Source organism: Melitaea cinxia, chromosome 1 (genome assembly GCF_905220565.1).
Source record: "Melitaea cinxia chromosome 1, ilMelCinx1.1, whole genome shotgun sequence".
NCBI lineage: Eukaryota > Metazoa > Arthropoda > Insecta > Lepidoptera > Nymphalidae > Melitaea > Melitaea cinxia.
Genome location: NC_059394.1, coordinates 10,504,294 through 10,519,066, shown reverse-complemented (window position 1 = coordinate 10,519,066; position 14,773 = coordinate 10,504,294). Strand labels below are relative to the sequence as shown.

Here is a 14,773-nt window from a genome sequence, read left to right as displayed (position 1 = left end):
TTTCACATAAAATCGTCTGTAAAAACAATTAATAAGTTATATTACCTTTTAGATTGTTATATAAGTTTTTAAAACAGATTTAATGTAAGATGCTGACAATAGATTAGTATGATTTAATGTAATGTGCTTTCTAGCTTAAAATAATAATACTCTTCCTGTTAATTATTAAAAATGGTACTGATTTATATTAAAATATATAAAAGTAATTTTACTAAAATCTGCCAATAATATCTACACCTAATAACTCTACAATAAAATAAATTTAGTACAAAATTACTCGATGCTCGCTATCGTAGAGGTAAACGACCATTTCACTTTGCGTGTCCACTTTTTGTAATTTGATCTTCACAATTTCAATTAAATGCGTATTCATAAGTCTTTAAGTGATACTTTATCGTTAGAACTTATAATTAATTTTGAGTCCCTAATGTATACATAAATTATATTTTACTATTGATATTTTTAATTATATACTAATACTTCGTTATTTATATAGCAATGACAAATACGTACCTACTTATTAAATTTTAACAAATATAAACTGAAAAAAAATGTATTTAGCATAATATAGATAGTAATAGTAATAGTAAATAAATATTAAGTGGTTATTAAATATCTTAATATTTGCATAATTTGTTTTTTGTTGTGTAGGTAGGCACTGCACATTCAATTTCACATTATTATAAACTACAAATATTTTAACACTGATTTCAATTTAACTGTACTACTAAATGTTAAGATAATTATGTTTACATCAAAAACATTACTATAATACAAAAATAATAATTACATTGCCTTTTATTATTTTTATTATTACAGCCTATACAGTCCACTGCTGGACATAGGCCTCCACAAGTTTACACCAAAAATAATGTGAACTCATGTGTTTTGCCCATAGTCACCACGCTGGGCAGGCGGGTTGGTGACCGCAGTACTGGCTTTTTCACACCGAAGACGCTGCTGCCCGTCTTCGGCCTGTGTATTTCAAAGCCAGCAGTTGGATGGTTATCCCGCCATCGGTCGGCTTCTTAAGTTCCAAGGTGGTTGTGGAACCTTGTTATCCCTTAGTCGCCTCTTACGACACCCACGGGAAGAGAGGGGGTGGCTAAATTCTTTAGTGCCGTAGCCACATTTACAATTACAATTACATTGCCTATGATATTGGTATTATATAACAAACGCTAATTTAAAGCGATGTTTTTAAATTGTTGATACTTTTTTATATTTTCCTCATCTTTTTTTATGCAATAACTAAGATAAAAATGTTGTAAGGCCTCAGTGCAATGCTATGACACTGATAACCTTTTCAGGTCGTTAAAATTAAATTTTTCAAAATTTTATATGCAAAATTAAAACGGAAATAAAATCGATAATAGTTTTAAACTTACTTAACTGTTGATGGATGAAAGTATTTGAAATCCCAAAATTAACATTTATTAACTTACATAAACGTGTTTAGAGGAAAAAAACTTTTACCACGTTCAAGAGCTGAATAGCGGTGTGCCATGTATCGGACTACCGTTGCCGCTGACAACGTCTAAACAACTTTGTACCAACACCACCCTGAGTACCGTAACCGATAAGTAAGAGAGACGTAAATATAAAACATCGCAAGTTAGAAAAAGAAAAATAATAGGGTTTATAGCGTATGGTCCGCTCAGCCTTCCCGTGCTCGCCCAAGAGTAACAGTCAGCAACTGAACGAACATCTGTTCCCTCACCCCTTCTTCATGCAAATGCACATATATAAAGAAGTGCCTATAAAAACTCCCAAAGATGTCATAAATGGGTCAAAATATGACAATATTAAAATAATATATAAGTTATAAAATTTGCAAAAATGTGATGTTCCTTTTTTATTTTCTTAATAAAAAACATTGGTTTTCGATTACATTAATATAAAAATACTACAAAAAGATCATGCATATTTGTGACGAATCATTATGTTACATTAAAACAACTGGATTTTTTACAATGGATGTGCAGTGTGTGGATAGTTAAAATCTAGATTAACACATGCAGACACAAATTTAAAAATAAATAGAAAAGTATTCTTGATGCAAATTTTGTTTGTTGTTTTTCCTATGTTGTATTTATATTTCAGTTAAATTGTGTTTCGCTAGGAAAGCTTTGGGGTAGTTCTGATTTCTTTCATATTATGTGTATTTTAGGGCGCTAAATCAGTATCTGAGCTTTGCGGACAAAATTTCGTGACGCATCATTGAAAAAAATTGAGACATTAAGAAATTTCAGTTTCGTATGATTAAACAATGCAGAAGTGGTATGGTCTAATTGGACTTAGGAACCTCACCCAGGACCGGCAAAAGAAAACAAAAGGCAACGTTTCATATAATTTTTGCATGTTATAATACTTATAATTCGTAATATTATTAATATATGATCATAAGTAACGATTATTTAAGTTTTATTTTGTTAGAGTCCTACCTTTTTTGATACTGAATTTTAATAATTTCAAACCGTTTTTTCCTTTTAATTACTTTTGCAGTAAACTAGGAAAAATGTATCAAATAACAGCATTGTAATAAAAAAATAATGTTTTGGAATATAAAAAGCGGGTTTTGCAGAGACCGCTGAAAATTGCCAATTATCAACTTGCTTATGAAACCGAACGGTTGGTCTGTAAAAAACTAAGGAGTGATACTTGTAGGAAATTTTAAGTACATTATTTTCAGTAGAAAAACTTTTACTAAAATTTGATACTTTAAAAAAAGGCAGTTTTTTTTGCTGTTTTGCAATTTTTTCAATGTTGCGTCAATGATTCAGCACCCTAAAATACATATAAAACGAAATAAAACCGAACTACCCCAAAACTTTCCCACTAGTGACCCTTTAGAGTACAAATTGACTGAATTATTAATAGTATAGGAATGAGTTTTACCAATTCAATGTTTTCTTAAAGTTTCGTCTCGTTAAAATTTGTAATAAATAGGTTGGCAATTTTTATTAGAATATTGTAATCATCGATTTAAAATTTTTATCAATACAATTTTCTGTAATATAAAAAATAAATTTTTAATTAAGTAGTAATATAAATTCGTTGAAAAATGTATAAGCAAACTATTTAGCTATCAAAAAAACCTAAACGCACACATTTTTGCATAATAATTCCACTCTTTAAAGCCTAACTCCACTCTTTAAAACCTAAAAGCCTTAAATGGATTATCCTGTACAAAATGTCCATGACAAAAACTTTTTCCACCGCTCCATTTAATCGATTTTATTAAGTTAAGTATGTATAGTTTACTTTTTTTTTATTGTATTAAAATAATAAAGCAGAGAATTTGGTAGAATGTAACAACATTATTGTTAAACTCTACAAAATACTGACTGTTATAATTATAACACTTGTAGCGGTAAAGATAGTATTTTTTTTGATAGCATTTTTTTTTTCTAAATATTCACTATTAAAAAAGTTTCAAAAATTCTAAGAAAAAATAAAATTCGAATATGAAATTCCTTGTGTCTTATTCTAATACGAATTTTCTTATGATAGAAAAAAAATCTATTATATAGCTTCTTATCAAATTAGGAAATTCATAGAAATAAATATTTGTAATTTCTTAAAGTGTAAATGATTTTTATATCGATTTGATGACGAAATAGAAATAAGTAAAAAAAAGATTCTACACATTTTAATTAAACGCTCTCTTCTTATATTAACTTTAAACCTTCATATTTGATTGATTTAGTGGTACTTTTAATTTAATGAAATTCGCTGACTACTAGGTACATGCTTCTCATATGATATATAATTGAAAAATATCAGCAGTATTACGTACTTAGATATTTAGGTATGATGACTATTGACACCAAGGAGTTGCTTTTTAGACCTAGATTTAACTAGTTTCATGTGCGTGCCACACTGGCGTATCTCAGTTTGTAGTTGCCACGAGGCACCACCGAGGAACAGGTGCCTCTGCGTTATGCATCCCGTGGATGCAGCCGCAGTCTCCATCACTGTAATGCGACTGGTGCGGTATCTACAACACGTAACCGAAGGCAGACACAACTCTCACTGCGCGCGCCGCGTGCGGTTGTGAACGTTCTCCTACACTTCGTCAGTTTGTCGCTTGTAAACTCAGTGTTCTGGTACACAGCCATCTGTAAGCGCGTAACTTTGTTAACCGCGCAAATTTCTCTCGAAATTAGTATGTGAATGCGATTTTTTTTTATTTGTTCTGCACGAAAACCAGTGAAATGTTATTGGCATAATCAGCAAGTTCACTACGTCCCTGCGATTTCGGACAGCCTTAATGAGGAGTTAATTGTTTATAAATTGTTAAGGTGAGCATAATATTTTTTATCCAGCGATGTTTAATTTCACTTACTTATTAATGAGCCTATATAATGTTACCGTGACTACAATTATCTGAGGCTGTGTATTTAACACAATAATTTTAAAGACAAAGTAAATGAATAACGGCTGAATTTTGCTTACGATAAATAAAATTAAATTTCATGTTTTGAGTAAGTTAATCACTATTAATACATACAAGAGCTAATTAAATTCTAATAGATACTGAATACGATTTAAGAGAAAGTACAAAGTTTACATTTTATCAATGTTATTGTTTAAATTGATTAGGAACACATCTTACTTTTTTTATATCTGTGCGTGACATAAATCATTTAATAGATTTATTATGTGTATCAATGCATATTATTTTAATTATTGTTAATTTTTAAAATTGTGTGTGTATAATTTAAAATTTGTATGTAGTTAAGCAGAAAAGTGTAGAAGAAGTAGAAATAAAGTAATATATAATATAATTATGTTATCTATGTCTATTAATTATATTGTAGTTGGAGTTTCGTATATATCTGTAATATCGGTAAAAATAAAAAAAGGTGTCGTCAAAGTGTGAGTAGGCCAGTAGAGTTATGTCCCACTTTTGACAAATCGAAACGACATCAAGTGACGAAGTGAAGGCTTTCCGCGTTATAAGGTTCACTGCCTGACGTTTTATTTTATATTTTTCTATGTTGACGTTGCAACGTCACATATTAAAATGATAATAATGGTTATTATAATATCCTACATACCAGTATTTAATTGGTACCGAGATAATATACTGAACAGAAGTAGGTAGTAACGTACATTGTACGAGTTGAGATCAAGTTCAATTAGGTACATATTTATAGTAGGTAGTTGATGTGATAAACTGAATATAATATAATATGAATATAATAAATGCTACTGTTGGCTTAAAATGGAATGAATTGAGGGTGTTTAATTTATTTTTAGGGCACTTCCGAATTATTATTATTATGCAGTCACGAACATGCGGGCGGATAATACATAAGTAGTACTCGTACCTTCAATAAGCAGATACTGTCAAAACTATTAATATATATATATACATATATATATATATATATATATATATATATATATTTTAATTTTATTAAATCCTGTGGTAACCAGACTAGATGCTATTCAAGAAATGAGTATATTATTTCGGATTCTAATAATATGACTATTATTTGTTTTTAACTAAAATCTTGAATAATTCGAAATAAAAATAAAATTTATTTTTACACAGTAACAAGTAAGTACAGTATAGTTAGAAAAGATTTAGTATAAAAACAGAGAATGGATTCGTCAATCACAGCAAAGTCAAATTGATTTTGTATTCAATCATTATCTTATTTTGTAAATATTTGTATATGATTAGTGATTACTGTTATTCATATATAAGTTTTCTAGCATTTCTTTTTACATTTGTCAAACAGGGTCAAAACTAAATGTTCCTGCTTAATGATGATGTTTTTGTTTATATTTTCTTTGTACGTCTTGAAAAGGGGGAAAATCCCTCTTCAAGATCACGCTAAAGAAGTTAAATGCTGCTCTTGCACGCAACTACTAACAGTTGTTTAACTGTTAGTAGTTGCGTGCAAAAGATACACAATAAAGAAATCCTTACGCACTGACGTTTAAGAGATAGACAATAAAGAATTTATTGTAACAAAAACTAAATTTACAGTGTTTCAATTTTGTTTTATTTTATAACAGACATTTTACTTCATTATTATAATAAGTACCTATTTCTTTCTCATTGTGAGTAAGGCCATTATTTTAGGTTGTTTCAGTAAAGTAATTGATTGAAAATGAAAGCGCAATTACCTAAAATGTTAAAATTTCTAGAACTAACTCTTTATAATAAACTAGCTGTGCCTGCGACTTCGTCCGCGTGGATTTTAACAAAATTATTATATTTTAGTTCGCAGAGTTATAAAAAAATCTAAAATAAAAGTAGCCTAAGTTACTCCTTATTATATCAGCTATCTGCCAGTGAAAGTCCGGTCAAAATCGGTCCAGCCGTTTCAGAGATTAGTCGGAACAAACAGACATAGACAGACAGACGAAAATTATAAAAAATGTTATTTTGGTATACGTAGCGTGTATACATACATATGAATTTAGTTAAAAGCGGTTATTTTAATATTACAAACAGACACTCCAATTTTATTTATTTGTATAGATGAAAAGAAGATAACGCAGATAAAAAGATAAATTTTAAAACCTGAATATTACAGCACAAAAGTTGCAAGGAAATGAGGTGTGATAATGAATCTACGAACACGGACAAGCTGCTAGAGTAATAATTTATTCCCGAAAAAAAAAAAACTATTGTATTACCTTTTTGTCAATTACGAGTCGATGGTGTATAATAAAAACAAATTAAGTTTTTTTTTTTGTATTAATAAATATAATAAAATTTTGTGTGTTGCCATATTAAAACATAGGTAACTTATAATTAAATCGTTTAAATCAATAAAATACTTAAATTAATTTTGATACAGACAAATATGAAGCTTTCTCTTGTCATTTAATCATTTAAATAAAGATTTTTAAGCTTTGAATAATATATTACGTAAAAAAAATTGTTAGACACGTATGACGAGATATGTAAAATACACAGAACTAGGTAGGTATATGTTAAGAGGTCAGTAATTAATATGAGGTTTAAAGTTCGATATACCTTGTTTTTACGTGGGAAAAATCCATCATGGATACCCTCCGGCACAGGGGCGAAAAAGGGTTATGTCAGACTCCTACTGAAAATGTACTAATCGCAATATATTACGAAATAAACCAATTAGATGATGACAATGATGAGGTTTTGTTATGTTATGACAATGTTAGATGATGACAACTGCCATGCGACAATATAAAACATAGTACTATTGAAATAACTTTCTGTATATGTATGTTTTTTATGCAATAATAAGCTTACGCTTGCAGCATTCTTGCCTTTCAGAAACTTTAGATTCGGCTTAGGTTAGGTTAAAAGAGAGTACTTTTCCAGATAATGCGTTAGAAACGTGGATCTCATCTAATTACATTTTTATCATACTTGTGCGGACCATTGTAGTATGAACATAAAAACCTATTCGAGCAGGAACAACCGTTTTTCTTTGTTTAGTGTAATTTTTTATTTTAGAATTGATGCACTTCTTGACTAATTAAAATATATTGACTTAAGAAATTAAAGCAAGGAGTAGGTACTGCCCACCTGATAAGCTCCCTGTACTACTAGATTCGATTTAAAGACGCCCGCTGAATTACCGAAAAGAATCGGTATAAAAAAAAAATCGGTAGCACTTGTAAAATAATTTAAACGCCTTTGCAATGCTCTTGCTTTTTTAACCGACTTCAAAAAAGGAGGAGCTTACTCAATTCGACTGTATCTATCTATACATTTAATAAAATGATAGGAAAGTCAAAACTGTACATTGAATATTTTTTTAAAAGAATACTTGAGGTGTGATCTACAATCGACACCGAAGCCAAAAATATAGTTTTTAGAATTTTTGTCTGTTTGTCTGTATGTCCGGGATAAACTCAAAAGTACCGCATGGATTTACTTCAAATTTGGCACGAATATTATTAAGAAGTCGGGTCAACATATAGGTTACATATTATCACGCCATCACCTACCGGGAACGAGCAGTGAACCTTTATTTCCTCAACGCATTCTGTAACAACGTGTAATCTAATGACGCATATTTGAATGATGTTGTTATTATGTTAATAACCATGCTATATAAGCTAGCTTCACACTATAAAAATCACGCTATATAAGTAACTAAGCCGATAAACATAATTAAATGAATATAAGTAGACAAGACAATTTTAAAGCAGCGCCATCTATGAGATTTTTCTGTAGATATGAAATGTAAAGAAGAAACGGGATAATGAATGTTATTTTAAAAGGTATAATCGTAGGTATTTTTGTGGTGTATAGCGTTCACGCAGACGACGTCGCGGGCAGCATAGTAGCATAATATATTAATATAATAGCATATATTAATATATATATATATATATATATATATATATATATATATATATTATGTATGTTCGGGGATAACTTCGTCGTTTATGAACCGATTTTGATAATTCTTTTTTTTTTGTTGGAAAGGAAATATAGTTTGGTACCATGATAAGAAAACCAGGATCTGATGATGGAATCCCAGAGAAATCGAGGCAAACTCTCGAAAATCCGCATAATTTTTTTTCTGGGCGTACCGATTTTGATGATTTTTAATTTAATCGAAAGCCGATGTTTATCATGTAGTCATATTTAAATTTCATCGAGATCTGATAACAACTTTTGGAGTAATCTTTGATAATGCGTATTAGTTGACTATTTTTTCATCTACCTACGTTGTTTTACTTGTCGATATAATTGAAGTCGGTTTTTCTTCGTTTGTCTGCAAACACAATTATAAAATTTGTAGATGATTTAATTTAGACAAGAAAATCACTACCTTTTTCTTCTTTATTTAACGGTGGACCCTGAATCCCTAATCCCACATATATATATGGGAATAGAATATATATTTTTTCTATTCACATCTAATCGACTAGCATGAATCTATTTTGATTACCATTTTAGAATTATCGGCAACAGCAGGAAAATATTGTATTAAAAATACTTTCAGCAAAAAGTACTACATTTTTCCGTTATCTAAGGCTATTTTTGCGACAAGTTAAACGAATTAACATTGTATAATATTATAAATAACAATATTTAATTTTCTTGTGTGTTTTTTAAATACTTAAAAATGACGTTTTATGGAATTTACTTAATCAAAGTTGTTTTCATTCGAAAACAGTGAATGTAATAGTAGACGACTTTGACACAGCCTTATTTTCATAAAGAAATTAATGTTAATTTTTAATAAAATTATATCAGATTTGAACCTTAACTAAGTATTCATTTATTGTGCCATCCTTGAGTGGACCTACTTTCTTTGGCGGACCAAAGGAGGTTAACGGCGATTTTCGATGACTATAGAATTACAACAAGGAACTAATTTTGGTTTATAGGTACATATATATCGCATAAAATAGTTACGCATGTAGAATTGCTTCGTATTTTTCGTTGGTTTACATTATAGTAATTATTACTGCATTTCGTAAATCTTTCTCTGCCCGCTGATACCGACTGATACTATTAAAGTTTCCTAGAGATTCTAACCTTGCAAAATATAATGTTAAATAATTGTATTATTTAATATGATATAATTTTGCAACAATTGTAGATTAAATAAATAGAAAAATAAAAACGTCGTGGACAATGCAATAAATATTATTTTTTTCTGTTTTTGGTATTTGAGTATAAAATTTACAGAATGATAAGCATGTAAAGATTTATATATACGGTCACATGATTGCACATATGAAACGTAACCGATAGCTGTGGAATATAAAAGGCTTCTTTAATAAGCTTACGTTATGTAACTCATCGCCAGCAAAAGGAAAGCGTATCGGAGGTCAAGAGATATTAAGAACATAAATATGTGTTAGTTGTAGCGCACCATTAATGTTGAAACCTGAGAATTGTGCACTAATACGATTTAATGAGAACTATCGCATCAAACTAGAAAAGGAGGTTGAAAGTTAATTTCAACGGTTCAACATATTTCAAAACGTTATTATTCCATTATAATTATATTTTCATTGTTATCTGGGTACTTTCTTTGTTTGTGAAATCTTTGTAATTACTAACTGCACTAACTGTTATTTTGCTATAGTCGGACATAGTTGAAAGTGTTAAAAATATTTCTATTCAACAGTTTTTTTTAATGAAAAGGATAGGAAAAAACATAGTAAATATATAAATTTTGTGTGATTATTCATCACGTAATACTTTCAAATGAATTTCGATCATGTTTTCTCCGTTACACAACAGAACCAAAATATTTATAGAATATACCACTACTTAAAAAAGAAAATATTTTAAAGACATATTGTAATTTTTTAATTACTTAAAAACTTTTTTGTTATGATTTTCGTTTGTACTTGTCTATACTAATATTATAAAGCAGAAAAATTTAGGTGTTTTTAAAGGCGCTAATCTCATGAAGTACATAGTGGTTCGAATTAATATAAATATTTTTGTACGTTTTTCTCCAAATTAACGCCGGTTAAACCACGGGGCACAACTAGTAACCTTATACAACTAAGCGTAAGCGTTATGTTATTACATTGGCTAGTAAGTTACAGTCTATGAACATCCCACAAACAAAGGCATACCCCCCTACAAAGGAAAAGGCTTGGAATTTAATCCATCTCGCTAGTTTATGTTGAATTAACGAATATATAATTCATATTTTTTACGCAATAACGTAGATTTTCTCGCAATATTTTACATTACCGCTAAGCAAGAGGTGACTTTTAAAAACATGCATTTGTTTGAACTTATTTATATGAAATACGGCCGCCCTGATGTAATGGTGCGAGTCCTATGTCGACGACGCCTTAACAACGGCGGTCGCGGGTTCCATTCCCGCTCAGACATGATATTTTTATTTATACAAATAGGTATTTATTTACGGTCTTCTTGTTTGTCCTTGTAGGTTTCCCCACCGTGCCTCGGAGAGCACGTTAAGCTGTCGGTCTCGGTTATTATGACATACACTTTATAGCGACCGTTACTTATAGTAGGGAATATATCCGCGAACCGGCAGTGGAGCAGCGTGGTGGATTAAGCTTGATTATTCTCCTACATATGGAAATATGCCTCTGTCTAGTAATGAAATATTACAGGCTAAATCGTATTAAAATAAAATTATTAAGTCGTTCTTAACAAACGCGTAGGTATGAGTTATAAGGGTGGCAATTTAAATTCTATAAAACATTTTAGAGGCAAAACTCATTTTGTTAGAAGCAGTATAATTTTCGTAAAGTACTACCCGCCTACATAGAATGCTCATTAAATAAACGTAGAATAGACGACTTACGACGACTGACTGACGATTGACTATATAATTACTAATTTAACAGTTAACCCATTATCGAAATGTGTATTTAAAGAACAATTATTATGATCATATAATTACAGCATGATAATAAAGACTAGTGGGCGCCCGGTGGTCAAAATTAGACCATATTTAATTTAAATTATAAGTTTGAACATTATTAAGGTTTTGTTGTCAAAAACTATATGTATAATAATAAACAAAGGAGTATATATGCGTTTTTGTTTCAAATACATGATAGTATTAATTGGATTTTTTATGCATAATTAAAAAAAAATATAAGCATTCTGCACTCCTTCTATATGTACATAAAATATACGTCCGCGCAATTTTTGGGTATAAAGTTTTTGCTTCGCGTATTATTATATAGAAACCTATATTTAATAATTATTGTTTATCAAACATCGTTATGATTCCTGTCAAATTTGCAAGCGAAAAGTAAATATACAAGTTAAATATTTATGAAACAGTAACCACTATTGTTCAACTATACATGCCTCAGCTTTCGAAGATAACTGAAAATGACTAGACGACTTTGATTAATGAAAATCTCATCTGTCGCTACATATAACAGGACGCAACAAAAAAGTTAAAATGATGTATCAAAACCAAGTGCCAGCAATAATTACTTCTAGTGCATAATAAAATTATACCTTAGAAATATTACGTCGTAATGGGGTTGAGTTTCAATAGAATAATTATGGAAAAATAATAGAATTACTAATACTTCCATTGTACTTAGAATGGCACGTAAATCCCAGCCATGCGGTTAGCAATATTCATGTTTAATACATCAAGAATTACACATGTAATTGTTTATAAGTAGTTTACAATAAAAATGTGATAATCATAATTAAATGTGTTATATTAATTGATATGTGTAAACTGCTTAAACAAATTAAGTTTAAAAAATATAATCAGAATTTAAAATACTTTTTATTTTTTATAATACTTTTTATATAATTTAACAATTAAACTTGTAAATATTCCGAGGTCAATATAAATTTATCAATCTTATAGGCCACTTGGGTCAATTATCGTCTCATGTACGTACGTAGAGCAGCGTCATAAGTCAAGTATTATTCAATTAATAAATAATAATGCTCGTCTTTATTTACGTTATAACTATTAAGTCATTAAGTAAGTCATATTAATTCTTGTAGTAAATAACACAGCAAATCTTTTCTTTTTGATAGTTTTTATATTTGCATATATTGAATTTGGACATAAGGTAAGATTTTTAATTATTTTTAAGTTGTTTATATTATCAATACAGATAACGTGTTGAAATATAGACATAGGTACTCAGTGAAAGTATTACATTTGTATTTATTGTCTGTAAAAGTAAGTATAAAATAATGTCACGCTTTGTATTGAATACAATACTTCGACCGTAAAGGGAATGCGGCAGTGTTTCTTGTTAGTTATTAAACTTTGGCGATTTTGTAAATTACGTTCTTACCTTACATTCGTTTTTTCAAAACACATTTGTAATTCACCTTACAATTTAAATGTATAATTAAAATGCATGTAAATTCGAAACATTCTTGGCGTCCAGAGCGGTTGACAACACTATTAATACACGAGTGGAAAATGTTATAGACAGATTGCACAGACCGTCCTGAGCAGTGAATATCAAATGAGAAAATCTACTTACGTTCAGTGACCAGCCTTGCCCCTTTACCCAGTCTATTAAAGCGTAGGTATTCCTAATAGTTTAACATCTAGTATCATATGTGAAAAAACATCATTTAACTCTGGTAAAAAAATATATATATGAGAACAGCTAAAAAATAAATAAATGAAAAAATAAAGAAAACTTTTTAATCTTGATGTCATAAATTTCGAATTAAATTAATTAATAATGTTATTACTACAAGAATTAAACATTAGTATATCGTAGGTGACGTATTATTCTTCCAGTAGTTATTAAAATATCAAGGGAATTGTTTGAAAAAAGCAGCTACTGAAATTTTGGGTCTTAATGTATTAAATTAGATTTGGAAACATGTGGAAGCTGCTAACGGATATAATAGAAGTGCATTCCGATGAGAGCATACGACAATGGTTGTTTTGTAAGGAGGTGAAAGTGAGTTCGATGAACTAAACGAAAGCTGATATATATATCCATAGAAAGGAGGACCTGGATTGCTAAATATACATATGAAAAACGTACAGGAGCAAGGATTTTAAATGTTGTTCGAACGTTTTTTTTTTTTTTTTTACATTTATTGGTCATCTCAAAGTACCTATTGGATTTAGCTTTGTTACGGGCATGCGAGAACACAGTATTCTTTTGTCGTATTTTTAAATTTGACAATTGATTTTATAATGTGAGTGCTAAATATGTTCATAAATATAAATATTTTAGCTTTTAAATTGTTTCTATTTTTAATACTATAGTATATTTAAAAAAAAATAGAGTTGGTTTCCGATCTCATTGTAACTACGATTTTACATAATTTACAATCGTTCAAAAATACCAAATAATAATAAAAAATAAGTGTAGGCCAGTATTTTAGAAAAAACAAACAACGTAAATTTGTTTCTTTTTTTAATTTGAAAATCAAACTTAAATCAGATGACAAATGAGTTGATATCTAACAAGAAATTCTAAGTTAAAGTAGATGACAATTAATGTTAATAATATTCTTAAGTAGAGAGTAGTTGCCTTGATATGAAGAGTTTATTTATATATGAACTTCGATAATATTTAAACAATCACGCATTTATCCAACAAAACAATTAATACAATAACGTTTTAATATCTAGAGGACAGATAATATTTGCTCGAGTTATCGTTTGTTGACCGACAACCTCACTTAACTTAAAGTCAAGTGAAGGTCTAGAAAAACAGCCGCTGTAGCCTTGTCCGTTATTCTGCGAGTTGGCCCCTTTTACAGATGACTTACTCGACTTGGAACCTAAATACACCGTTGTTTGTGGATATACATATATAATTTTAGATTAACGATAGAGAATTATGTCCTGTTACATTTTTGCTAGCTGTTGCGCAGGGCTTTGCTCTTAATCGAAATCAATAGGTACGCGTTCCAATGATAACAATATTTTCGAAAAAGTTAAATTTTATGCTATTTGTTAGATTACTAAAATATAAAAAAACAGGTATTTTTTAATTGTATAAGAAACCCTCCCACCCCCTTCTTCACATGGGTGTTGCAAGAAGCGACTAAAGGATAACACAGTTCACTACCATCTTGGAACTTAAAAAGCCAACCGATGGCGGGATAACCATCCAACTGCTGGCTTTAAAATACACAGGCCGAATACGGGCAGCAGCGTCTTCGCTGCGACAAAGCCAGCCCTACGGTCACCAACCCGCCTGCCCAGCATGGTGACTGTGGGCAAAAGACATGAGTTCACGCCATTTTTGGCGCGAACTTGTGGAGGCCTGTGTCCAAACAGTGGACTGTGGTAGGCTGAAGTGTGATAAGAAAAATGTAAAATAAAACTCTTACCTC

The 14,773-nt window shown here is 30.0% G+C and overlaps 1 protein-coding gene across 1 annotated transcript in view; it reads left to right on the top strand.

Moving 5' to 3' along the window:
• The first annotated feature begins 3,982 nt into the window (after positions 1 to 3,982).
• LOC123656673 (sphingomyelin phosphodiesterase) overlaps positions 3,983 to 14,773 on the top strand; it is a 29,195-nt gene continuing 18,404 nt past the window's right edge. Inside the window, exon 1 of the mRNA XM_045592335.1 lies at positions 3,983 to 4,304. Within this exon, the coding sequence (XP_045448291.1) occupies positions 4,177 to 4,304 (128 nt within the window). The 5' untranslated portion in view covers positions 3,983 to 4,176. The remainder of the gene's footprint in view (positions 4,305 to 14,773) is intronic.